At 44.8% G+C, this 25,592-nt stretch overlaps 11 protein-coding genes and 1 non-coding gene across 12 annotated transcripts; 5 read left to right on the forward strand and 7 right to left on the reverse strand.

Moving 5' to 3' along the window:
- Positions 1–110: 110 nt before the first annotated feature.
- On the forward strand, positions 111–3,350 carry HG536_0G03740 (uncharacterized protein; the record flags this gene model as incomplete). Its single annotated transcript, XM_037285290.1, has 1 exon — positions 111–3,350. The coding sequence occupies one exon, from the start codon at positions 111–113 to the stop codon at positions 3,348–3,350; it is 3,240 nt and encodes a 1,079-aa protein (XP_037141186.1).
- A 45-nt stretch (positions 3,351–3,395) lies between these two features.
- Positions 3,396–3,776, reverse strand: SNU13 (RNA binding protein SNU13; the record flags this gene model as incomplete). The annotated part of the gene is made up of 1 exon (XM_037285291.1): positions 3,396–3,776. The coding sequence occupies one exon, from the start codon at positions 3,774–3,776 to the stop codon at positions 3,396–3,398; it is 381 nt and encodes a 126-aa protein (XP_037141187.1).
- A 395-nt stretch (positions 3,777–4,171) lies between these two features.
- On the forward strand, positions 4,172–6,478 carry GEF1 (Gef1p; the record flags this gene model as incomplete). The annotated part of the gene is made up of 1 exon (XM_037285292.1): positions 4,172–6,478. One exon carries the CDS (start codon positions 4,172–4,174, stop codon positions 6,476–6,478), a length of 2,307 nt encoding a protein of 768 aa, XP_037141188.1.
- Positions 6,479–6,542: 64 nt separating this feature from the next.
- Positions 6,543–10,022, reverse strand: URB2 (ribosome biogenesis protein URB2; the record flags this gene model as incomplete). The annotated part of the gene is made up of 1 exon (XM_037285293.1): positions 6,543–10,022. The coding sequence occupies one exon, from the start codon at positions 10,020–10,022 to the stop codon at positions 6,543–6,545; it is 3,480 nt and encodes a 1,159-aa protein (XP_037141189.1).
- A 326-nt stretch (positions 10,023–10,348) lies between these two features.
- Positions 10,349–12,553, forward strand: NUP85 (Nup85p; the record flags this gene model as incomplete). Its single annotated transcript, XM_037285294.1, has 1 exon — positions 10,349–12,553. One exon carries the CDS (start codon positions 10,349–10,351, stop codon positions 12,551–12,553), a length of 2,205 nt encoding a protein of 734 aa, XP_037141190.1.
- Positions 12,554–12,696: 143 nt separating this feature from the next.
- On the reverse strand, positions 12,697–13,185 carry VMA3 (H(+)-transporting V0 sector ATPase subunit c; the record flags this gene model as incomplete). The annotated part of the gene is made up of 1 exon (XM_037285295.1): positions 12,697–13,185. One exon carries the CDS (start codon positions 13,183–13,185, stop codon positions 12,697–12,699), a length of 489 nt encoding a protein of 162 aa, XP_037141191.1.
- Positions 13,186–13,418: 233 nt separating this feature from the next.
- Positions 13,419–14,450, reverse strand: POL32 (DNA polymerase delta subunit POL32; the record flags this gene model as incomplete). Its single annotated transcript, XM_037285296.1, has 1 exon — positions 13,419–14,450. One exon carries the CDS (start codon positions 14,448–14,450, stop codon positions 13,419–13,421), a length of 1,032 nt encoding a protein of 343 aa, XP_037141192.1.
- Positions 14,451–14,708: 258 nt separating this feature from the next.
- On the forward strand, positions 14,709–15,125 carry HG536_0G03810 (uncharacterized protein; the record flags this gene model as incomplete). The annotated part of the gene is made up of 1 exon (XM_037285297.1): positions 14,709–15,125. One exon carries the CDS (start codon positions 14,709–14,711, stop codon positions 15,123–15,125), a length of 417 nt encoding a protein of 138 aa, XP_037141193.1.
- Positions 15,126–15,299: 174 nt separating this feature from the next.
- Positions 15,300–15,371, reverse strand: HG536_0Gtrna7M. Its single transcript has one exon. It is a non-coding gene; the product is annotated as a tRNA-Met (tRNA).
- A 1,809-nt stretch (positions 15,372–17,180) lies between these two features.
- SUA5 (threonylcarbamoyladenylate synthase) lies at positions 17,181–18,440 on the forward strand (the record flags this gene model as incomplete). The annotated part of the gene is made up of 1 exon (XM_037285298.1): positions 17,181–18,440. One exon carries the CDS (start codon positions 17,181–17,183, stop codon positions 18,438–18,440), a length of 1,260 nt encoding a protein of 419 aa, XP_037141194.1.
- A 132-nt stretch (positions 18,441–18,572) lies between these two features.
- PMR1 (Ca(2+)/Mn(2+)-transporting P-type ATPase PMR1) lies at positions 18,573–21,407 on the reverse strand (the record flags this gene model as incomplete). Its single annotated transcript, XM_037285299.1, has 1 exon — positions 18,573–21,407. One exon carries the CDS (start codon positions 21,405–21,407, stop codon positions 18,573–18,575), a length of 2,835 nt encoding a protein of 944 aa, XP_037141195.1.
- Positions 21,408–21,825: 418 nt separating this feature from the next.
- RPA135 (DNA-directed RNA polymerase I core subunit RPA135) lies at positions 21,826–25,416 on the reverse strand (the record flags this gene model as incomplete). The annotated part of the gene is made up of 1 exon (XM_037285300.1): positions 21,826–25,416. One exon carries the CDS (start codon positions 25,414–25,416, stop codon positions 21,826–21,828), a length of 3,591 nt encoding a protein of 1,196 aa, XP_037141196.1.
- Between the last annotated feature and the right edge of the window lie 176 nt (positions 25,417–25,592).

Here is a 25,592-nt window from a genome sequence, read left to right on the forward strand (position 1 = left end):
CCTGCTAGAACCACTGCTTAGTCGCTTGATTTTTCGTTTTGGCTGTATTGCAGTGTCTTTAAAGACAAAGGACCGCACAACAACCTGGCCAAATAAGGTGCTCATTGCTAATGGATAACCTCAAAGCGCTCGATCAGGTTTTGAGGGTTGAAAAAAGCTCAGTGCCACCGAGACGGACAGGCATTCTGTATAGTACAAAGCTGGAAGGCTCAATTCGATTTCTAGGATGTCAAAGACTACATGATGAACGGCATTACGTTGTTTGCACTAGCGAGGGCCTTCACTTATTTGATAGGACTGTTTTGAAGGCAAGTTATGGCTCTTTTGGTCGCTGCTTCTCCTATCTCTATGTGGAAACAGAGACCAAAGATCTGGCACCTCTTCACGCTATGTTTATGAGCGACGGTCATGTCCAGTTATTCGAAATTGACCATCACTCAATTGAGCTGCATACGAGCTTCTCAATTTCTCATCAACCTGTGGATTATGGTAGAGCTTTTATTTCAGCAGCCAGTTCCGGTGCAATCTACGTCTCTTTTGATTCTCAAACCATTTTCCAATGCAACAAGGTGGGGAATCTACGGGAGATATATAAGGTCGGAATGGGCGAGCTTATGTCTTTCTTCTTTATGAGAAATGGCGCATTTTTATTCTGTTTGTACCGGCATAAGTCAACAGGTCACTTTTACATTGAAATCGCTAAGTTTACTACCGATAAATGCTTTGGAGATGATGAAGAGGATGATTCTTTCTACCTGCCCTCTGGAACGTACATCACGTCTAATAGACATCGTTTGAAGGCGGCCGATCAAACAAACTGCTACTTCAAGAACCTAAATGATGTTTGTGCCATTTGCATCACTTCACAGCACACATACATACTCGAACCTGAATCCCCATTAGTTACTGTGAAAAATCTTAGAGGCCTTAATTTGAGGGACGCCATTGGTGTTAATGGATCGGCATACTTAATTGAGTCTCGGAACCAGTATGTCGTGAGAGCCAGTGTTTTTGATGGTTCTGGAAATGTGATGGAATCAGCTATTGAGCTCCGCCCTAAAGTACCCCAGAGAGCCACATGGACTCAAACTCCCTTGCTAGCAGGTCAGACTTTTGAACAAGATGAACTGAGCTTCGTCGATCAACTTTTCACCCAGAACTTTAGTTCGTATTTGTTAGTATCGAGTTTAACGGGCGTTAGTATTGTGGATCGAATGAAACACTCCATATCGATCATCCTGCCAGGGCAATCGAAAAAGGTCTCTGACGGTAATTGCATTCCAAAGGACGGCTCAGATCTCGACTCTCATATATTCTGTGGAGCATATACTAAGAGCCATGGCTTCATTGAGAAGCGAACATTAGTATACGAGACCGACATAATTCAGCCAATTGCAAAAAAACAGCTCTTACATCACCCTGTGGTTAACTTGTGGGATATAGATCGCGGACTACTCTATGAATCCATGGGTTATCTGTATAGTACTATCACGGATAAGAGAATCATATACTTTGAGAATAGCCTTTGGCTAACAAGAAATAATGTAAAGATAGATGTTCTGCAAGAGGGAACTGTTTCGGTTTCCGAAATAGATGTAGCCGCTGAGGGAACGACGTGCTGCGTTTCAGTCATCTCAGTAGATGGGATTCTCAAGGTGCTCGATTACCGAGACAGCGAACAGTCGGAAATTCTGCTTTCTTTGGATTTAGGTGTGACTAATATTCAAAATGGCAAGTCTGCCGTTCTTTATAGCGCTGATGATAATTGCTATTACGCTATCTGTTACCATGCTCACGGCTGTCTCAAGTTTTTCCGTGACGCAGTTCGAATTAGAATCCAGAGTATGGGAATGGATTACTTCCTATCAGATTTACTTCTGAAATCTGCAAATGGTGGCCTTTACGTCGTTCTCACTAGCATCGATGGGCGGGCCAAGGTTCTCGAGTGGGAAAGTGGTAAATGCGTGCTTGACATATCAGCTTCGTCCGGGTCCAGCGTTAAGATCCTCGATTTGGGCAGGAGATCACCATGCGTGCTATTTTATAACGAGAACGATTGTATCCTTGCCAATCTCGATGGCATGGTCTATGGAAGGCTGGATATCGGTACTCGTCCAGTGAAGATCATAACGGCAAGCTCTGAAAGTGAGGGAATGGTATATCTTCTCGACGATAATGGCTGTTTAAACACCCTAAGGTTTTTGTCATGTTATGATTATCGGTCTAGGATGTTATCAACTGTATGGAAATCTGACCTCTATGATTTGCCTGACTGTGTGCCAATGCGTCTTCTGCCATTTTCCGACCCAGCACTGGCTGTCCTAATCCTAAAATTCAAAGAGACAGGACGCCTGAGTGCTAGCCTTTTCGATTACGACAAGATGTGTCTCGTCGACAGTCAGGACCTTGGCACAAGTGACTCTCACTTGTCAAATGTTTTACTTCGGAGCCTTGATGATGATAGCATACCTTCAGAATCGTTACGGATATTTATGAAAAGATTTCTTATCATCTGTTGCGCAACAGACAGAGAATCGAACATTCACGTTCTCCATTTAAATGGCTACAAGCTTGAGCGTTTACACTCTGAGCAACTGCCTTTCCCTGTCTTATCGATCTGCTTGATAAAAGCCGGTACTAAGATCCTGTTGGGAGGGAGTCAGACAGTCAGCTACGAGATAAAATATGAGCCTAAAGAACACGTAATAACATTGAACCGCATGGCGACGAACCTTGTTGGAAAATCTGCAGAGCACCTGCGACCGCCTCTGTTTTATTCCTGCAGAAATAACTCATGTATGGCTATATCCCTGCTTGGGCATTACTGCGAGTTTGATTTCTCATCTAGTGAAATGGGAGGAAGCCAGGTATGCTCACATCGCAGACTGGCTCGTTTCGGATCCTATCCATTAGTACAGGTAGTGACCAAGAGGTTGCCGAACCGAAGGGACGTCGGCCTTCAATCCGAGGCTTCAACAAAGGGATCTTCATTCAAGACGAGTGCGGATATTCTCAGGACTTTGTCGGCTTCGCTTACCACCGGTCCTGAGGAATTCTACATGCTTACCATTGATTGTGGCGGCTACGTGAACCTATACAACGGAGCAGCGGATGCACCAATAGGTCACTTCCGTCTTACGAGCCCCATGCTCAGTGCTTCTCCAATAGCCACACAACATGTCGGCCTGCAGCTAGGCCGTTTGCCTGGGAGGCGGAAGGACACGCGGTCGCTCTTCATGATAACCTGTACGGACGGCCTCGCTTACATCGTGAGCGAGGCCTACGGCTTCGCAAAATCGGACTTGGGGGACGCCCGCCTGCTCGCCATAGGCTCCACCACTAGCGGGTAACTATTATACCTATAAAATACACAAACAAATCCCGTCTATCTATGCCTAGATCAACAAGGTCTCGATCTTGTCCTTAACGGCGTAAATTTGGTTCTTGATCGAAGAAGCATCGTTGGTGGTAATCGAAGCTGCAATAACAGGCCTCGACACACCACAAGCTCTGCCCAAGGCAACTCTCGAAGGAACAAACACATATGGAACGTTCTTGTCCTCACACAACAATGGCAGGTGCAACAAAATTTCAATTGGCTCACAGTCAGCAGCCATGATGATAAATTCCGAGATACCACGGTTCAAAGTCTTGGTCGCCTCATTTGCACCCTTCTTCAATTGTCTCAAGTTCGAAGCCTGTTGAACAACGTCCAAGATTTGTTGGCTCAACGCCTCATCGGCCAAAGGAAATGCTTTTGGGTTTGGTGCTGACATCTTCAAGTTCCTTGCAGTAATGAAAACAGTAGCTCGCTTGAATGGTGACTTCAAAGACTCAATTCAGATCAACAGACCAACAATAGTCCACACTTTAGCTCTTCATCGAGAGCTTAAAGTCGATGAGATGCGATCAGTTTGGCAAATTTTGTCAAATTTTTCAGATCACTAGCGACGACAAGTTCTTGATGATCACGTGACCCATCTAAAATCTTGACTATATAAAAGGAAGACTGAAGACTGAGGAAATGGCAGGGGAAGCTGAGAGAGCTGGCGCATCCGGACTGGTTTATCTGCGTTGGAGCCTGGATCGATCATTGTTGCTGTTGGAACGAGTGGCGGCGCTTTTCCGGGGCTCTTAGAGGTGGCATTGAGGCTGTTTTAGCGGCAGCGGGATGTCTGGTGCATATAGTCGACTGGGCAAGGGTGATGATGGCCGGAACCGTTTCGAGAATATCGCAGAGACGCAGAATTTTGACAGTTTTGTGACCATTGACCTGGTCTCCGAAGAAAATACCCCTATTAGCGGGAAATACGGCGACAGATACGACTTTGGAGTGCGATTTAGAAGGCTCAGAAAGCTTATTTGGGATCGATGTAGCACCGTCGTGACGCTCACATTGATAGCGGTAACGATTGGGTGCATTGCTGGATTTCTTCAGATATTTACGGAAACTCTGGTAAACTGGAAGACAGGATACTGCGCCAGAAATTGGCTGCTGAATAAATCATTCTGTTGTGTGGAGAAAGAGGTTTTGTCAAGCCAGAAAAGCCCCCTTTTGACGAAACGTCAGGAAATGGAATGTGTCAATAACGGACTGTGGGCGACATGGTCGTTTGGACCTCTTCCTTTCCTGATTTTTTTCTCACTGTCAGTGCTATTTGCTTTAGTGAGTACGCTTCTTGTCAAGCATGTTGCTCCCATGGCTACTGGGTCGGGGATAACTGAGATAAAAGTATGGGTGTCGGGCTTCAAGTACAAGGATGAGTTCTTAAATCTCTCAACACTGGTGGTAAAGAGCATCGCCTTGCCGTTGACTATCTCCTCGGGACTGAGTGTTGGGAAGGAAGGCCCTTCGGTTCATTACGCAGCCTGTTGCGGTTACGTTATCACGAGCTGGCTTTTGCGGGATGCGCTGACATTTAACAAGCAGGCCGACTATCTGACCGCTGCTAGCGGCGCAGGCGTAGCAGTTGCCTTCGGATCTCCGATCGGTGGCGTGCTGTTTGGTTTGGAAGAAATCGCGACAGCTAGGGAATACACTGCATCGGCACTTTGGAAGTCTTTCTACGTGGCACTTGGCGCTGTGGCCACCCTGGAGTACATAAATCCCTTCAGAAGCGGTAAAATTGTTCTTTTCAATGTCACGTACGATAAAGACTGGAGAGTTCAGGAGATACCAGTTTTCATTATCTTGGGAATTTTTGGTGGGCTGTACGGGAAGCTCGTCAGCAAATGGAACATCAACTACGTTCATTTTCGCAAAACTTATTTGTCCAAGTGGCCAGTGCAAGAGGTTCTAGTTTTGGTCATTATTACAAGCTCAATCTCGTATTTTAATGAGTTCTTGAAACTGGATATGACTGAAAGTATGGGAATTCTGTTTCACGAGTGCCAAACAAACGACAATTCATCTGCATTCACTCACAGGTTATGCCAACTCGACGAAAATACACATATGGTCAGTTTCTTGAGAGTGTTCTGTTCACTAGTTATTGCAACTGTCGTGAGGGCCATCCTGGTTGTTGTTTCTTATGGAGCTAAAGTTCCTGCGGGCATATTTGTTCCCTCTATGGCAATCGGGGCAACATTTGGCAGAGCTTTGAGTCTGTTGGTCGAAAGGTTTGTGAGTGGAGCAGGTGTTATCACGCCAGGAGCGTATGCATTTCTAGGTGCTGCCGCAACCTTATGTGGCATCACGAACTTAACTTTGACAGTTGTGGTGATCATGTTCGAGCTAACCGGTGCATTCATTTACATTCTGCCGACAATGCTTGTGGTGGCCGTTACGCGAATGGTTTTGTCCTCCTCTGGAACCGCCGCAGGTATCGCAGATCAAATGATTTTGGTTAATGGATTTCCCATACTGGAGGAGGATGATCTTGGCGAGTTCATGAGTGAATATACGGCCAGAGATATAATGGCTGAAGATCTAATAACCATCAACGATGATATATATCTCTCGGAGTTGGAGTCCCTAATTTATGATACATCTCAAAAGTCCGTAAATGGCTATCCAATAGTACAGAACCAATCTGAGGAAACATCAGGGAAAAAATGCGTCGGTTACGTTCTTAGAAGGCATTTAATTACGAAGTTAAGAGTCTCTGAAACCAGTTCCTTAGACTCCAATCTGACATTGGTCAGCTTTACTCGAAATTTACCTCCGCCCACCCCTGACGTTGCAGGGCAGAGTCTTTTGAGTTTCAAAGATATTGCCAATCCTTACCCTGTTACAGTTAAACCTGAGGTTTTAACATCATCGTTATTCCGCATGTTCAGAAAGTTGGGTTGTAAAGCAATTATGGTTGAAGAATGTGATGTGCTAAAGGGTCTAATCACCAAAAAGGACATTCTTAGGTTTGAGAGGACAAAGCGTGAGGAAATCTTTGGTCCACGCTATCGCTTTAATGCCTCTTTTGATCAAAAACTGTGGTCAATCGTTGAGCGTATCATCCAGCGATTCTCCTATGCCGAATAATGAAGTTGTATCGATATTAAATAATGGACATGTTACTACATATACAAACTTTGGCGCAATGACGCTAGTCTGCGAGCCATTTCCCATACTTTTTATAATCAGCGTAAAGGCCCCTCAGATATTGTCTTCCGGCGTGATCTAAAGCTGAGTTGACCAGACTTAATCCGTCTTGTGACAGTAAATCGAAGATGGAATAGATGGCGGTGGTTAATTGACTTCTCGCGCGTGGATCAAATGGGGAGTGGACTGATAGATGAATATATCTGATAAGCAGAGCTGGAACGTGCTTACGTAGAGAACTTTTAATCTCACTGGTTCTCGAGTTTAGTATATTTCTGCCACTAGCCTGCTTCACCAAAGAGCTATTTGGTTCACAGAGGTTGATGATCAACCTGGCAAGTGATTTGGCGGATTCAAATGTCAGCTTAGTATCTTTATAGGCAGAAAGCAGCTCCAGGTTCTCGCACAGGAAGGCAATTACGATATGATGACGATTTGACAACTTGATTCGTTGTGTGAACAGAACGTTTGATATAACTTTCATTGTGGTGATAAATATCTGATCGCTGTAGCCATCAACAGTAGAATCCACGAAGATCAAATTTAGCCGTAAACACAAGGGAAACAGCATTTCAATACAATATTGTGAAAAGAGCCATGCTTTCGATATCAGTAGCTCACCGATGCAATTCATTATCTTCGAAATCGATTCAACCAATGGATCAAATTTTGAGCAATGGGTATAGAAGTCTGATACTGATCTCAAAAAGAGTTTTCCTGCTGCGTTGTTGCCCTTATCCAGAAGTTTGATCTGCAACTGATACAGCTCCAATAGAGCGTTGGCAAAATCTGGAGGGCAACTTTCAAAAGACTCAAAAGTGCTAGCGAATGCGCGGTTAAAGGTCTTCACATCTTGTTCCTGCGATAATCGGACGGCAGTTTCAATACCAGCTGTTAAAAGAGTAGCCTCGATGCCAGCGCCACGTAAAACCATATATTGGGCATATAGGTACTCCAGTTCAGTCGAATAGAGAATTGAGTACAGCAGAAACATGCTAATTAGTAAATCGTTGTCCGTCTTTTGTATACCGGTAAATCTGCTTTTGATGAACCTGGATAACGCCTCCTTGTATGGTATCTCTTGACAATAATGCAAACCTTGTGCTTTGAAAATCTGGTATAAGGTCCGCAATAGCCACGACGTCATCTTAAGATCCTTATTGATGGTACCATCCATAAAAAGCTTTACAGCTTTCTCGACATAGATGCTTCGTAACCGTTGGCTCTCATCACTGGTAGTCGATTTCAGAACTAAAAATGCTATTTGGAAGCACGCAGGATCACACTCCTCAGTTCGAAGCTGGTCGTACAAAGATTCGATACCACGCTGTATGAATGCCTCGCTTACGCTTTCTTTTATCTGCGCCAAGTGATTCAGCCATACGGTCTCAAATACTGAATTTTGATATGTGAGGTCCTTCATCTTTGCCACCATGAAACTCTGCAAAGCGTACCAATCTTTTTCAATGTCGGATCTAAATGTAGCATTCTTCAACAAATGGACTAATACCTGCATGTCTGTCTCAGTTATATCTGCCTTTTGGCTAATTTTGTTGATGAGATCAATTCTTATGGATTTGGTAATACATTGTATGGGAACTTTAAGTAGAAACCTGAGAGTGGATTGATCTTCATATGACTGTGATACGGATCTAATGATGAAATGCATAATTCCTTGCTCTTCGAAAACATCGTCATTGTTCAAAATGTCATCGAGAATGAAAATTCTATCTTCGGTGAAAACCATATCCACAAGACGTTTTACTTCAGATTGTGGAAACAATGAGCTTATGATCGTGCTCCAATTGTTGAAAACAATCCGCAGCACGCCAGATTGCTCTTCAACAGGCAGTGACGAGATCTTTTTCATAAATGGATCTATGACCGGTAGCATATCGAATGCCCTGTATTCCCTAAGCTTGAGTAAGTAGTAAAACAATTCTATCGGGCTTTTGCAACTCAGGTTTGACGTTTCCATCAGCTTTTCGGGTGAGTCCAGAATCTCTTCAGGTATTATATCGTCAAACACACCCATGACGAGATATCTAGCTGTCCAACATAGCTTTTGATCGTCGAGCTTGAGATCGAAAACTCTTTTCAGTAATATCCTGTAATCGGCCAGAGTTGCATAAGCAAGTTTTGGCAAACCCTTCAGCAGCACAATCAGCAGCTGAGCGTTGAGTTTATTTGCTGGGCTGTTCTGAAGGACGTCCAGATACTCGGATAACTCATTCTTGAGTTGCGTTGCCGAAAACGTGGTTAGACAATCTGATAAAAACTCTGCAAATTTATCGTCATTTATTAGGAAAGCTGAGTCAGAGTTCTGTTGGCAATATGACTCCAGTTTATCGAAAAATTGTGGCAGCTCTCTTGCATTCCGGTGGCATTTGATCAACTGCGACCATAATTTTATTGACCAGTCAATGCATTGGTCTCTTCCCTTGCTTATGAGAGCAAGTATCTGCTCACTATTTTTGATACCAATTTCAATATCAAGTGTCAAGATATAATAGATAAGCTGCCAAAGCTCGAGGTTGGTGGTATCCCTTTGGATAGCACTTATGCTATCTTCAAAAAGGCCCTGTAAAAAGCCTTGAGACATCGTCTTCTTGGAAAGAGAAAGCTCTCCGAGTAGTTCGGAACACAATTCAGGATGAATGCGGATCAATATTGAGAATATCTTCTCCAGTTCTTTGAAGTGCTCCTTCGAGAGGAACAAAATGCATTTGCTGAATAACGCGGAGCAGTTCTGTGAGCTCAGTTCAGTGCTTTTGCTTTGAACAAACCTATCCAGCAGTTTAACCGTGTCAACCGATCTACCAAACACAAAAGATCCCAGCCGCTCAGTCAAGAGCGCCGCTATGGGATCGTTACTGTCCTTAAACTCTGCGAAGTATTTGAGCGACGGTAGAAGCAGCTGGCTGCAATAACTTGCCGTGGACCTCGCAAAGACTTCCGCCATATTTCGCACGTCTACCAGAGTTTCAATCTCATTCATGAATTCGAACGCGGCTTCCGCATCCCGCTCAGACGGTGGTATTTTCAACAACAGTTCGAGTGCTCCGCCTATTATCACATTAGCATTATCTAGCGATACCTCTACCGTTGTCAGAGAATTTATCAGCGAGCAGGTATGCTTTAAAGTTTGCAAAAACACAAGAAATTCCGAGTCAACTATCTGCAACGTTTGTATCAGATGAGGAACGAATCTTAACTTCTTCAATAGTCTCTTTAGTATCACTTCATCTCCCAGCGCCATCCACAGCTCGTTGAACAGTTTCCATATTCTGTGATCTTTCTTGTACCCGCTCAGTTTTTGATCATTCCACCTGTCTACTATGAGCTCTAAGATGAAATTCTCCTTATTAGGGAAGTACAGATGCAATTGATCAAGTTGCGACACAACTTCGCAGATTTCCCGCGTAGAAATCTCTTTCGACCGTAGAAGTTTTGTCAATGCCTCGGTGGTTCGAGGAATTTCCATTATACTAGTTAGAAATGGCTCTAAAACAGCTATGACGGCTTCAATGGATGCTTACACGGCCATTATTCACTGATCACTGCCATTATTTAAAGCGATGAGATGAGCTTTGACAAATTTTCCACACTAAGACTTTTGCACGTGATTTTTCTTCAAAATAGGCATCTTGAAATTTAATCATATAAAAGTGAGAGCTGAAGCATCTTATTGAAGCCATTGTGCACCTGAAAGGCTTCATAGCGTGTTTAGAGTAGTCTGTTGATCTTCGCGAGGGTAGAAATTCCTGCTGGGCTTTTTTTTCGCTGAAATTGGGTAAAATTTGAGTAACAATGGCCGGAGAAGTGCAGGCGGATGCCGAGAAGTTGCTCATTAACGTCGATTCGATGGATTTTTTGGACGCTGAGGGGTCTGAGAGGGATGAAAGCATGGACTTGAATGCGCTCGACGATGAGATGGAGACAGACCCCGTAACTGGGGCCTATATGATCTCTTTGAGCAGAGGCAGCGAGCCTTTGTCTTTTAACGAGAATGGCAAGTTAAAGTTTAAGTTGAGCCCGTTGGCATACCAGAATATCGGCTTCGTTACGGAGCCAAAGCAATACAAACTTTATCCGGTGAGTTTGCCTAGAGTAGATACTACCGAGGAGTACGTTAGTTACGTCTCGAAAGTGTTCGAAATATATCGTGATTTGGGCGATGATAGGCGGTTCTCTGTTCCAACAATTGGCGTAATCAACCAGACGGAGGGTAAAGAGCACATAGCAGCCGTGAATCTGGCGATGGAGGCTCTGAGTGTGGAACTTGAGTTGTACATTGAGTCTATCAAAGAAAAATCAAGCTTGTTTGGAAGATTTTACGAGCTGGAAGAAAGCCTGACGATTATAAACTGTCTAAAAACTTTCCACTTCACGGTAGATACCCCAGATCAAGATATCAGAGGACAGTTTATCAAGAATTTGCTCGCTTGGATTAACCGCTCGGATGGCGAACCAAACGAGGAAGCCACCAGTCAGGTTCTTTCGAGCAGTTCAGGCACAAGGAAGTGCTTCCAAAACCCACCTTTCTGGAAACTTATCAACACATTACTTCTTCGAGGCTTATTCGAGCAGGCCATTGCCTGCTTAGAGACCTCAGGGCTTTTGCCCTACCTTGAGGGACAATGTAAAGTCTCTTCGAACGCTATTCATGATCTGATATCGTTGATCAGGAGATATCCAATGGATGCAGCCGACGACTTCAGAGAGTGGAAAAACTTGGCTTTGGAACTGGCCCAGACTTTCAGTGAATCAGATGCAAAGATAACCGGGGAAATGCGTGACCTTATCGAGGATTCTCTTTTGCTGATAGGCGGTCATCAGGCTAAGATCTTGGCCTACTCCAAGACATGGTATGAATCGCTTAGCGGACTTTTACTTTACTACATTCCGTCCCTGGAGCTGTGTGAAGAATATTTACACCTATCTCTCAAGAAAAATGCCCTGGATGTTACGAATACTTGGCAACAGGCATGTGTTGATATAATAAAGGGTAAGGTGCATTCGATCTTACCGCTACTAGAAGCCCTCGACTCGTGCACAGCTGCAGTGTCGGCAGCTATATGTCAGGCAAAAGGCCTGATTGAGATTTATTACGAAGATGGGCAGGATGAGGTTGAGCCAACCGAGGAAATCCTGTCCCCAAGAAATGGCATGGCCTCATATATGCTGAATAGCTTCGCGCTGGAATTATGCTCCTATGATGATAAAAAGCTATGGTCTGTCGCTATCGGACTGATCACTTTGTCACCTACCGAGAACACGACTGCCAAGAAGCTGGCGATCGCTGAACTGTTACCGCATTATCCCTTCCAGACCAACGATGATATAGAGTGGATGCTCAGTGTAGCGGCGAAGTGGCGTTTACCACAAGTTACCAAATCGATATACATCATGCTTGGTAACAAATTGCTCTACGAAAGTAATACGATAGAGGCCATGGCAAATTTCAGTAAAGCAGGTAAATTCGAATGGGTAAAGCGATATTCCTGGATGATGTTCGAAGCTTCGGTGTTGCAGGGCGCTCCTCTGGATGACATTATACTGAACGCCATAGTCAGCGAAGACAGCGAACAAGTCATTCCAAAAGAGCTGCTGGATTCACTGATGACAAACGCGATGAAGCAAACTTTAGCACCATATGCCGTACTATTTCAGTTCTACGAAGCACAATCTAAGGAAAACTGGTCAGACGCATTACAATTTCTATTGGCCTTAATCGACTTCCCCTATCTGCCCAAATGCTACCTGGTGCTACTTGTTGCCAAATTCTTGTACCCATTATTTCTAAAGGATCCATTGAAGCCGATCCAGGAAGAATCAATTTTACGGATCATGGAAGCTATGGAAAGCAAGTGGGACGACAAAGACGTCAAGTCACAGAATATCTTCCGCTGTGTTCAAGAGAGCTCAATGGGTGCACTACCTGACACTCTCGAGGCTCTCCATAGGGCGGTGAGAAAAGAACTGAATCTAAAACTATGTCAAGAGTACATGTAAATGCTTCTTACGTCTATTCCATGCAACTATTTAGCATAACATGAAGAAATGAAACAAAGTGCAACCACTAAGCGATCACTGTCTTTTATGATGGTTTATATATGACCCTCCAGTAGTTAGGGATGAATAAGTAGCCTTTCAGTCTAGTAATGGCACACAACGTCCTGAGTGGCTCTTGAGTTCAACAACAGGGCAACAATCAAACCGTACAGACCCAAAACTTCAGCGAAAATCAAAATCAAAATCATACCAACGAAAAGTCTTGGTTGCTGAGAGTTACCTCTGACACCCGCATCGCCGACGATACCGATGGCGAAACCCGCTGCCAGCCCGCTCAGACCAACGGACAGCCCGGCACCCAACTGGATGAACCCAGTGTACAAAGCCTGTTGCTGCTGTAAAGAATAACAAACAAGAACAGAGACAACTAGACCGTAGATCGCAATGATACCAGCCATAATCACAGGAACAATGTTCTTGAACAGCAAATCCGGTCTCAAAACACAAGTCGCACAAATACCAACACCAGATTTAGCTGTGCCATAAGCAGCACCAAACGAAGTGAAAATAATGGCTGAAGCACAACCAATGGCACCAAAGAATGGAGCGTACACAGGACACAATTCACTCATCTTATATTACAACCAAGCTGACAAAACTGAAAGAACAATCCGAAAACACCAGTCTAGGCTTCTGAATGACTCTAACTATGCTCTTCAGATCGATAGATCCCAGCTCTTCCTAGTTGTCAATAACTATACTTTGATTATCCCTTTGAGGAGGCCTTGCAGCCAGGAAGAAAAAAATGGTCGGCCGGGTAAACTCTATGGTCACGTGATCTATACCGATTATTTAACAGCTGGCTTCATCTCTTCTGGAAGAAGCTCTCCAGCGTTCCCTGGGTTGTCTTGCCCTTGGCGGCCGCCCTCTTCGCTGGGACGTCAGGTTTCGAAGCGGTCGACGGCCTTTTGTGTGCAGGTTTCTGCGGCGGTGTTGAGGTGGCAGCGCGATTCGTTACCGTGTAGCCATCTTCGTCGACGTACGAGGAATCGGCGCCCGGCCGTGTCTCGGGCGTGTCTTGCTCCTCAGCGTTCTTGGTATGCATTAGCGAGTCGTCGGCGGTGGTTTCGAGCAGCTCTTCGAGCTCTTGTTTGTCGAGAGGCGTCGATTCTTCCCTCTCTGGGGTCGCGGTGTATGGTTCCGGGGTCGCACTTGGTTGCTTCTCGTCTGGCATGTCGTCTTCGTCGTCAAACAGGTTGTCCAGCTCTGCCATCTGCGCGGATCTCTTTTTATCGTTCTTGGTTTCTCGTTCCACTTGTTCCTGCCTCCTTCTCTGGAGTTCCTCACGTCTTTCTCGTTCTTTCCGCTCTCGTTCGCCCCTCATCTTCGCCAAGATCGCTGTCGATCTGAGGCCCGTGTTCTTGCTCTTCGCTGGTGGCTTCCTGGTAGTCTCTTTGGCCTCGGGAACCGTCCTTGATCTTGCAGTCGGTAGCGGGCTGGGCTTTGCGGTAGGTTCCGCATCCAGGGTCTTAGCCCTTTTCGGCACGACTTTCAAATCAAAGCAGTTTCGTATCGGCAAGAAATCGTGCAAGTCTCTAGCGATGCTCACTGGAGTGAAGATATCCGTCGTGTTGAGGGCATAAATGAAGCAATCAGCCAGTGTTTGCTGGTCGTCAAAGCTGTCTAAGTCGTTTACCACCTTGATGCTTCCGTCTTTGCCGACGCAAATTATAATGCAATTGAACTTGGTCGACGTATTTTGCTTGTAGTAACTGTACATCAGATATTTGGCCTTCGACGGGCCTACTTTGAAGCGGCAAATCAGATCTGTGAACAGTACCGGCTTCTCCTCGGTGAATAGTCGCTCATTGATGTACTCAAATACCTCTTCCGCCATCTTGATCGGCTTATTGTCTCACTTCGAATGTGCGACCTCAGTTCATCTCTTGAAGTTTTATGCAAGGTCGCGTCACAATTTAGAGACGCTAGCTACCATAAAGAAACAAAGCGACACAACAGTTAAAGCCTTGAGTTTGCACGGTTTCAATCCTCAACGAGGGCTCAAAATTAATACTAAAATTCCGGATACAACTGGAGTCAACCAGAAGCTTGGACGAGCTCAATCGCCATTGTTGTCGCTAACGGTACGATAAAAATGCAGATATCCTGTTCTTTGATTTATCTGATACTGTGCTTTCAACTTGTAAGTGGCCATCTGGGAACGTGGATAGAAAAGGACCAAGATGGCGATCAATGCGACGAAAAGGCTGCATTCAGCTATCTTAATTCTCTGATCGAAAAACACGGTGCCAGATTGCAATTAGAAACAGAAAGTCTCAGGGAAGATTTTGGTGTTACGATACAGCAAGCAGATGCACATGACGAAGGCCGAATTTGGCATGTTGGCGAAGTATCGCTATCGCTACTGGATAAACATAGCGTTTCGTCCCTGACAAATAGATTGGAGAAGGCATGGCGATTGCCATGGAAGCTACTGAACCGTTTCCGAGTTCCAGAACTGGGACTGTTTTTCCTATCCATTGGCGACACTAATATTTTCGATGAGCTTTAGAGTTACAAAACGTTAAAAACTGGGCACCGGAAAAAACAGCATGAATCTCCCGGTGGAAGTAGGAGAAGATTTAGATATAAACGGCTCATGGCACAATAAGCTGGCAAGTACACGGTATAAAGTGCTAACCGTTCATTTAATATAGATCTTGAACTGGTAAAAAAAAAAAAAATTTAGCGCCGCTTGGTTTCGATCCAAGGACATCAGGGTTATGAGCCCTGCGCGCTTCCACTGCGCCACGGCGCTTATCGAATTGATGATGTCTGCAAGAAAACTGAACTACTTATGCAAGTGGATACAAGCTTCCTTGCACATCCTCACCACTGAACCGATGATCTAGTTTCAGTTCGATCGATCCATGGATCCTAGGGACTTGTGCAAAAGATGGCTTATCTCTTCTTCATTCGTCGAGTGGCAGTAAGAATTCAGATAATCTCTAATTTGCTGGAATATGAAGCCGCCCTCTGGTACTATCAATTGTCTAAGGAACTACTCAAAATATGACCCCCAAAGTGTTGTCTCAAGATTCGACGAGCCACTAGACCAACTGCATAGCAGTCTCAAACCTCGGATTTAGGAGATCTGGTTCAATGAGTGAGTGACGCTGTCCTGATAGTGATTCTGACTGAAATAGGCCAGGCTGAGAGAGCACCCATATGGCTTGTGCCAGACACGGATTCGTGAAGCCGATCAAGCTTAGAAGATCGATATGATTAGAGCTGTAAGTATGCATTCCGCAAGGGCAAGACATTTCAGCGTATGTTGGAGACTAGTTGCACTACCATTGGCAATTGAATCCTTAAATTATACCCGACCTAGGCTGAACACCAAATTGCACCAGTGATTCCAGAGACGCCAAAGGCTTCAATAGAACATACAAGATCCATCCGATAATCCACTTAGCGGAAAAGCATCATCTATATCTAAGATGACGACAAGTTCGCAAGATTCAAGAAAGCAACATTTAGCGAATACTTCGCTCAAATTCAGCTTCTGATCGCCATAGGAGCCTTCCGAGAGGACCAACTTTACCCCAGAAACCATCTCCAGTCGGCAAACAATGATAACGATTCACCGCAGGCCACACGGAACAAGAAGGAAGCTCCTACGAACCTCACAAGACCAGATGCAAGGTTCCCACGAATACCGCCGTTCGCGGGCTTCAAAGGAGAAGGAAGAGATTGGGAGGACCGTGGATGATTTGCTCGAAAAAACATTCCTCGAACCGTCAGAGAGCCCTCAGAGCTAACCGGCGGTAGCGGATCGATCGTTCCACATCCCTTGCATTAACGGCTACAATTGATAAGGCCTTCTCATTCCCAAGAGTCGAAGTGTGCTGGCAAAAATAGAAAACTCTCCCATAATCTCGACTCGAATTCCGCTCATGATATGACCAAATATGAGTGAAAAAGAACATCTATCAGGATGGCCTTCATAATCCGCAATACCAGAAATCAGAACCGAATGATGCTAGTAGGGTTAACCAACGTCCGTCTTCTCGACGTCCCTGGCTGAAACATGGGGAGCCATCTCTGTCCTAATCTACCTGGATGAAAACCCGACGTCGACGACGAAGAAGGAACATTTACAGATAATGCTCAAACGGCTGCAGGATCATCAGCTAATCGCCGAGGGGGAGAATCGTAAATGCTGTACATCCCGAGGCTCTGTATCTGCCAGATAACGAACAAGTCGAAGCTACGAGCTCTATCCCTTCGCGCAAATCATAAAGGATGCACAAAGTTAGCTTATATCGTGGTGCTTGATCATGGCAAGCTATAGCAGTCTTGTTGTTTGGGCTCAACGCTACACCGAACGGCAACTAAGACAGAGATGATGACTTACACAGATGAGGCGGCAAGTCCAGCTTACGAGGCACAGGCATTCGGATGAGGCAGTCACCTCAACCAACTTCGAGCTATATCTGTGAGTTTGATAGGCTTCTAGAGATCTCCGTGAGCAGTGACTGTAATTTTTCACCAAGTCATCGCATTAATGATTACAGTTTGAAGAGAAGAATGGCACCTTCTAGCCAGTTCTTTGAGCATAAGCTGTATGCTAAGACGTCAATTGGTTAGGAAGATGTCACAGAGGGCTTTTGAAACAAAGATTTTGAAGGTAAATCCGTTGTCTATACATTTCTCGCCGAATGCCCATATCGATGGATCCTTGCCAACAATTAGTGATCCAGAAACCGAGAAGGCTCTATTAGAAGCTGCCAAGATTATTAGAGACTCAGACGATACAGTAGCATTTCCAACGGAGACGGTTTATGGGCTTGGAGGTTCATCGCTAAACGACAAGTCGGTTTTAAGCATTTACAGAGCGAAAAATAGGCCCAGTGATAATCCCTTGATCACTCACATTTCTTCTATCGATCAATTGAATAGACGAATTTATGGAGAAGAGTCGAACTCGAATGAATCCCCTCTAAGGAATATACCCGAAATTTATCATTCACTGATAGCGAAGCTTTGGCCGGGACCGCTCACCATTCTACTGCCCGTCCCTCCTATGGAAAGTGGTACTCTTTCCAAATTGACCACTGGAGACCAGCCAACTTTTGCGGTGCGGATTCCGTCTAGTCGCATAGCTAGAGCTTTAATAGCCCTGAGCGATACGCCTATTGCAGCGCCATCAGCCAATGCTTCCACTAAACCTTCCCCTACTCTAGCCTCTCATGTCCTCCACGACTTGGAAGGCAGAATTCCCTTGATCCTGGATGGAGGGCCTTGCAAGATAGGAGTAGAAAGCACTGTGGTGGATGGATTGTCGCAGCCTCCATCTTTGCTACGACCTGGGGGTTTCACATACGAGCAGATCGTAGAACTTGGGGGTAGCCAATGGGCTGATTGTAGAGTTGAAAGGAGGCAGACTGTTGGCGAGACTGAGAAGGTTCGCACGCCGGGTATGAAATATAAACACTACTCACCATCTGCCAAAGTGATCCTCCTGGTACCGAACCGGAAGGATAGCACTAACAGCAGATTAGAGAAACTTAGAGATATAATCCGCACTGAACAAAGTTTGCGATCAGAGAGTCTAAAAAGCATTGCCGTACTCACAGCATCTCATCTGAATAATACTTCATTGGACAATATTCTTCCTTCGGGGTCAAATTTGAAAATGATTGTTGAAAGTTTAGGATCTACCGGACGAGAGATTCAAGCTAATCTTTTCGCAGCATTAAGAAGAGTCGACGAAGTTGAGAACGTCGATTTGATCATCGTTGAGGGATTACCGGAGGTGGATGAAGGTCTCGCAGTCATGAACAGATTAAAGAAAGCGGCAGGAGGTAATTGTATTTCATTTTGATTACAAGTTTCATTTAACTACAAATTCTTAATTCTTCAATTACAGACTGAGCGCTTTCTGGATGACATATTGAACAGAGTATATAGTTACTGTCATGCTCAGTAAGGCCTCTATCACATTTCTTTGCAGCCATTATACATTGGAGTAACGTAGGGAGTCCAGTGAGGAAAATCTCCGCGACCACCATTTCCGAACCTCATCGGCGATGAAGACTGAACTACTGATTGTGAGCAAGTAAATCAAATCACCTAAACTCAAGCTTTCTGTCTTGAAGATTCTTTGGAAGAATGGAATGTAAATAGCACACATTTGCCCCAACAGAGAAAGACCCACGGCATAATTGAACATTTTATTCGCAAAAATGCCCACCTCGAATATAGATTTCGTAGCATGCCTACATGCTAATGCATTGAACATATCGAAAAAGACAAAACATGTGAAAGTCATAGTGGTGTCTCTAGCGGTGACTTGATTGTCTTCAGTCATTTCCCCAACAAAGACATAAACAGTCCCCACGATGATGAATGCGGCACTGATCAATAAGCGCTTCAGCACAAACTTCGTTAAAATCCTGTCAGTACGTTTCCTTGGCGGTTTCTTCATCACTTCATGATCAACAGGTTCAACACCAAGGGACTGAGCTGGAGGACCGTCCATCAAGATGTTAATCCACAGGATTTGCATAGCATTCAGAGGATTAGGCAGTTTAAGAGCAGTCGAGAGGGCCACAAGAGATAAAGCCGCCACAGATGTAGACAACTGGAATGTCAAAAAGTTTTGAATGTTATTGAAAATACCCTTACCTTCCTCGATTGCCGTCAAAATGGTACTGAAATCGTCATCTGTCAAGACCATATCAGAAGCTTCTTTTGCAACGTCAGTACCCATTTTACCCATTGAAACACCAATGTCCGCCAATTTCAACGCTGGCGCATCGTTAACACCATCACCAGTCATGGCAACGATGTCACCTCTCTTCCTCAGTGCACGAACGATATTCAATTTATGCTCCGGAGTAGCGCGTGCGAAGATGTTGACGTGATCTATAACATTTGCTAAGTCATCATCACTCATATTATCTAGTTTATCTCCTGTCAAAACAGAGAACTCTGGGTTCATGACAGGGATACCGATTCGTCTGGCAATGTTCACTGCAGTATTTTCTGAGTCACCGGTAATCATTATGACATGCACTCCACCTTGCAGTAGTTGCTCAACAGCAGGTTTGACAGTTGGCCTGGGTGGATCACTCATGCCGATCAATCCTGCGAAGGTTAACCCTGTTATTGATCCCTCATCTAGCTTCTCGGATGCATCACGCAGTTCCAGCTTACCAAATGCAAGAGTTCTTAAACCATTTGAAGCTAAAGCATTTGCTGTGTCATTAATAGTTTCTTTGTGAGAGTCCGTTAACTGTTCCGCTTTTCCCTTTTGGTTTACGAAGTGTGTCGAATTGGCCAGTAACTTCTCGTACGCACCCTTCACATAAACGACACATTTACCTTCTGGGTCCACAACTTTAGTAGCCATAAACTTCCGCTTGGAGTTAAACGGAATCTCCTGTAATTTTTTATAGTCTGCCCTCACATCCTTAATGTCGAACTTCGATAGCTGCTCCAATAAAGCAATATCGGTGGGGTTACCCATATACTTACCATGTTCCTGAGAAAATGATGCATTGTTACAGACATTGCTGATAGCTAGGATTGCTCTCACGTCATCGGTGAGGTAATTTCTGAAGCTTCCGCTCTTGTTTTTATCCAGGACCAACATATTTGACTTATTCTCCATGCTAGCTAGGCACCAAATTCTTGAAACCGTCATATGATTCGAAGTCAAAGTACCAGTTTTGTCCGAACATATCACGTTAACTGAGCCCAGAGTTTCAACACTTGGCAGTCTCCTAACAATCGCTTTGCGCTTCGCCATTCTCAGAACACCAAGAGCTAAGGTTACCGTAACAATGATGGGCAGGCCTTCGGGAATAGCGGCCACAGCTAGAGACACCGAAATCTGGAACATGTCCAGCCACGACCTTCCTTGTATGATACCTATCAAACAAATGATTCCGATTAAAACAAAGCTCATTAAAGAAAGGTCCTTACCAAGCTTATCCATAGCCAGTTGTAAAGGAGTCTTTGGCTTTTCAATTGAGCTCATCATCTCGAAGACAGACCCGAAGGAAGTATTTCTGCCGGTACCAACGACAATTCCTTTACCATGACCTTCCCTAACCAAAGTGCCCATGTAAGCAATACATGTTCTATCAGAAGTCGGTACGATGGAATATGGCTGGTCGTTAAAGCTCTCCTTGCTGACATGATGCGAACTCTTTTGCACAGGCTCATTTTCACCAGTCAAATTACTTTCATCGATGGATAAGTCCACACTTTCGATAATACGAAGATCGGCAGGAATCCTGTCACCAATGCCAAAACGGACGAGATCTCCAGGGACCAAGTTGACAGCCAAAACGTGAGACTCTTGGCCACACCTAATAAGATGGCACTCTGCGGGTACCAGCTTACTAAGCGCTTCCAGCGACTTCTCGGATCTATTCTCTTGCACAAAACCCACGGTCACAACTATCACTATTGCAAGTGTGATACTAACTGCATCATCCACGTTCCCCATCAAAAATGACACCACCGCCGACCCAATCAGCAGTAAGATCAGTGGATCCTCTACAAAGTTCAATAAAAACTTCTTCCACAAAGGCTCGCTCTCCTCTCCCACCACTTCATTCGGCCCGTGGGCCAGTTTCCTTCTACTAGCCTCCTCGAGTGAGCTCAAACCATCTTTGCCGTTAGAATCTAGCCTTTCTAGTGTTTCCTCCACTGTTAAAGTACAAAACTCAAGCGATGGATTAGGCTTCGACAGTGCTTCAGCCGTCGCTCTGAACATATTGCGAGTCTCATCATCACTGGCAGAATCCTCTATCGACGTGTTAAAGGGATTGTCACCCATATTTGCTTAAATATGTTGGTGAATTCACCTTGCTTGGCACCGGAATAAACCACACCCAATTCAACACAACAAAACCTCGTGAGATTTTTTGAGAGCCTGAAGCAACCAATTGGCTTTAACACTCAATTTGAAGGCAGTTGGAACAGCAACCTGGTCATCTTAAGTTCAAATCTAGCTATGCAATCATATAAGTGAACTAATTTACTGATCTCGCCTGTCATTTTTTATGTTACCCGGCCAAAACACTCTAGGGTCACGTGAATTTCACGTGATACCAAGTGTCAGTAAATGAAATAATACCAATTGGATTTAAATAATCAGTTAATATGTCTGTTTAACTATGCTACAAGGCCCTGTATCTGGGGGCTACCGACCTTCTTCCTGCCTGGCGGGTTTGGGAAGTTTTTTCGGAATTGTTTTAGCGTGGCTCAACGTTGTAACGCAGTCTTATACCCATCGCTGCCAGTTCCGAGTCGAGATACTTCAAAACAAACGGAATAGCCACGGTGGTGGTATCTCCACCACCGACAAATTTATTACCCTGGCCATCTTCCCATATGTGGGAGTCGTCGATAAAAACGCTGTCGTTTCCTTGGTACTTGCTCAACATCCTCTTGGCGTCATCAAACTTAACGGCGCAACGACGGCAGCGAACCGACGACATGGAGCCGATTCTTGGCACGCTTTGCTGGGTGGTCAAGATAGCGCCACATTCGCGACAGACTGAGGTTTGTGTATAGTCTGAACAGTTCAGCAAACGGTCCTGCAGCAGGAATGCAGTACCGTGACCGATGAGGGCGTCCCTTTCCATTTCACCAACACGGATACCACCGTGTCTCTTTCTGCCCTTGACGGGCTGCATGGTTAAGCTGTTGACGGGCCCGGTAGAACGGACTTGGAACTTATCGTTCACCATGTGACGCAGCCTCTGGTAGTAGACGACACCGATGTATATGTCTGCTCTCAGCTCTTCACCGGTGGCACCGGAGTACATCGGCTCGTTACCGTGGTAATTATAGCCTGCCTGGCGAAGCTGCTCGCCAAAGTAGTCTGCCGGAGTGTCATTCTCGCTGAAGATCCACGGAGTGGCATCCTGCGCTATCCCGTGTAGGGCACCAGATTTACCTGCCAAGGATTCGACGAACATACCAATGGTCATACGGGATGGGAAAGCGTGAGGATTAATGATGACGTCCGGTTGGATGCCAGTCTCGCTGAAAGGCATATCGATTGTGGGCCATTTGCGAGAACAAACACCCTTCTGACCGTGCCTCGAAGAAAACTTGTCACCAATTTGTGGAACTCTTCTAATACGGTATTTGATCGAGACGGTCTGGAGCTCTTGAAGCTTGTTCGACTCGTCACCAATCAGATTAACTTCCTCAATGTAAGCTGGCTCTGATGAGTGATAAGTTTTAATTTTCGTCTTATTCAAAGTGTCATCGAAATATGCACATATCGGATCACCTTCTTCGACGTAGGTCCCGATGTATGGTAAACCATCTTCATCCAGTTTTTCCAACCATTCCTTTGGCCATTCATCGGATCCAAAACCGAAATGCTGTGAGATTGGATCGCCACGACTCCGGTTTAGTGAAAGATCAATCTTCTCCGTTTTGTACATGGTACCATAGCCAAAACCTCTCTCGTCCGCAGATTTATTGATAATCATAGCATCATCCATATCGTACCCGGTGTAAGAGATAACAGCAACGACAGCGTTCGTACCGTTGGGGAAGTTATCCATACCATAATCATCATACAAGTTGGCCTTGACGATTGGCGTTTGTCCCGTTTGCAGTCTATAAAGTTTGTTGTCCGAACGATGGCATAGCGCAACACCAGGAGTACCCATAGTTTGCTTACCCATTTGACACTGATACATGTTTCTAGGCGATTGGTTGAAATCGGAAAATGGCGTCAAATTGGCCAGGATCGATAATATGTTCGTTGGTGTAAACTCCACATGTGTATGCACATTATTTTGTAACTCCTCAGGGGTCACAGCGATATTCATGTAGACTTGTTCGAAGGGCCCCACGATATCTTCCTTATCCAAAGGTAAGTAACGAACCGGACGCATCATTCTCGAATGACCGCCAAAAATATACAAACCAGGATACTGACCACGGGCCGAAGGGGGAACATAACCGATCTCCAAATCTAGCGGTAGGCCTGCCGTCTTTCCTTCTACCTTCCAAAACCGTAGAGTGTCCGCAATGATCTTACCTTGGGTATGTGAGGTCCATCCTATTATCTTACCATCCAGTTGGACGCAACACAAGGATGGTCCAGCCGCAAAAGTTTGAGACACTGGCGATACACCTAGCGAATACAATATTGATGGGATCTTGGTAACGTCTGACTGTTCAGTCGATATGCGACATTTGTGAGCAAAATGGTTCAATAGACCACATGGAGAACCATCGGGAGTGTGGACCGGGCACAGGAAACCCCAGGATTCTGGAAGCAGCTTTCTGACGGTGGTAGTCTTCAACTGGGCGAAGAAAGAACCTCTGTGAACCATTCTGAAATGCGAAATGAACCGATAAAAGTTAATCTTTTCGGCGACAACAGTGTAACCTGAAACTTGCTGCAGATCCAAACCAGATTGCGAAACTAGATTACCAGTGGACAGGAAGTACTGTAATTTCGAACCAATATTCTCGTTCACCCTCATTAGTACCCTAGTGACGTATTTGCGGTCTTTGAAGTTGATAGGCGATCCACGGTTTATGTCCGTTCTGATTTGTGCCACGATGCTTTGCAAGTACTCTTCAATTTTTTCTTTTATAATCATACCATACAAGAAACCACCCAGTAGCACTTCTTGATGTTGGGTAGCATCTGGGTTGTCTGGGCAGCACTCGCCAGCAACCAAAGAATACAATTTTCTAATCATGAAAAGTAACATCGAGGACTTATCTTTGTTGGTATCATTATTGAGATGCACTAAAACAATACGGTCTAGTACTTCCTGGCCCACTTGGTAATCTGACTTGTCTGGCGAAGCCTGGAAAACAACTCTGAACTTGTCACCCAAATACTGTAAAATCTGTCTTCGATTCTTCAGCTGTGGATATCTTTTCTTATAACCCGTTAGTAGCAATTCGAGACGATCTGTCAGGAATGAGTTAGTTACATCGGATCCGATGATACCATCAAAAATCTCTCTATCACTGGTGTCGCAAAGTGCCTTGAAAATCATGATGACAGGCACGAGATATTCATTCTTTCTCCAAGAAAATCTGAATGTCACTTGACCGTCATTCAAATAGTGTAGGACATTGGTCTGAGACGTTTGGTCCGGCCTCACACATCTGATCTGCACACCGTATTGAGAGTAAGAAGCACCTCTATTGGCGAATGATGGTCTAACAATGGCCATGGGATGATTCCTCCTTTGTACAATCAACATTCTGATCAGCTTTTCGATACCGTTAATGATAAAGTAACCACCAACTTCATCGGACTCTTCTTTATTCTTGACCAAATCGGCCGGCGATAGCTTGTTCAAATGGCATCTATTACTCTGCAACATAACCGGCAGACCACCGCAATCTCTCACTTCGGTGAAAACTTCATCATTTCCATCGTTAACGGACCATTTTAGTTTTAGCATAAGTTTGCCTCTGTAGGACGAAAGTCTCTGTCTGGCCTCTGCAGGAAATACCTTCCTTTCAACCGCCGAAGTGACACCATCGTTAGACATTGGCTTCGTAATGGAAACCTGTTCAACACTCAACGACAGCTTGTTACCAAGATAGTCACTCTCGGTAGTCTTACCATCAAACACAACTTTTTCGCCAATGTCCTTGACGGCTTGGTTCAATAACCCACCACCAGGACCCTCCGTAAGAGCATTGAATGATCCAATGTGGGGTTGAACAGCTTCTTGGAGTAATGGATATGCAGATTTGTCCTTTGGCGGATTTATAAAGCGAGATTCTCTCTCCAGAGTCCGGAAATCAGCGGTTCTTGCCTTTGGCGGTTTAATAATTTTACTCATGCTGCAATTCTAAAGAATCATATAAAGCAACCTTAACCAGTACTTTAGCTCGCTTACCAGACCCTCAGAGCACAGCTGCCGACTGATCGATGAGATGAGATGAGATGAGATGTGTTAATAGTAATAAAATTTTTCAATGGTATTTGGCAGCGATTACAAGATCATCCTATACGTAC

The sequence above is a fragment of the Torulaspora globosa genome, chromosome 7 (assembly GCF_014133895.1).
Source record: "Torulaspora globosa chromosome 7, complete sequence".
Lineage (NCBI taxonomy): Eukaryota > Fungi > Ascomycota > Saccharomycetes > Saccharomycetales > Saccharomycetaceae > Torulaspora > Torulaspora globosa.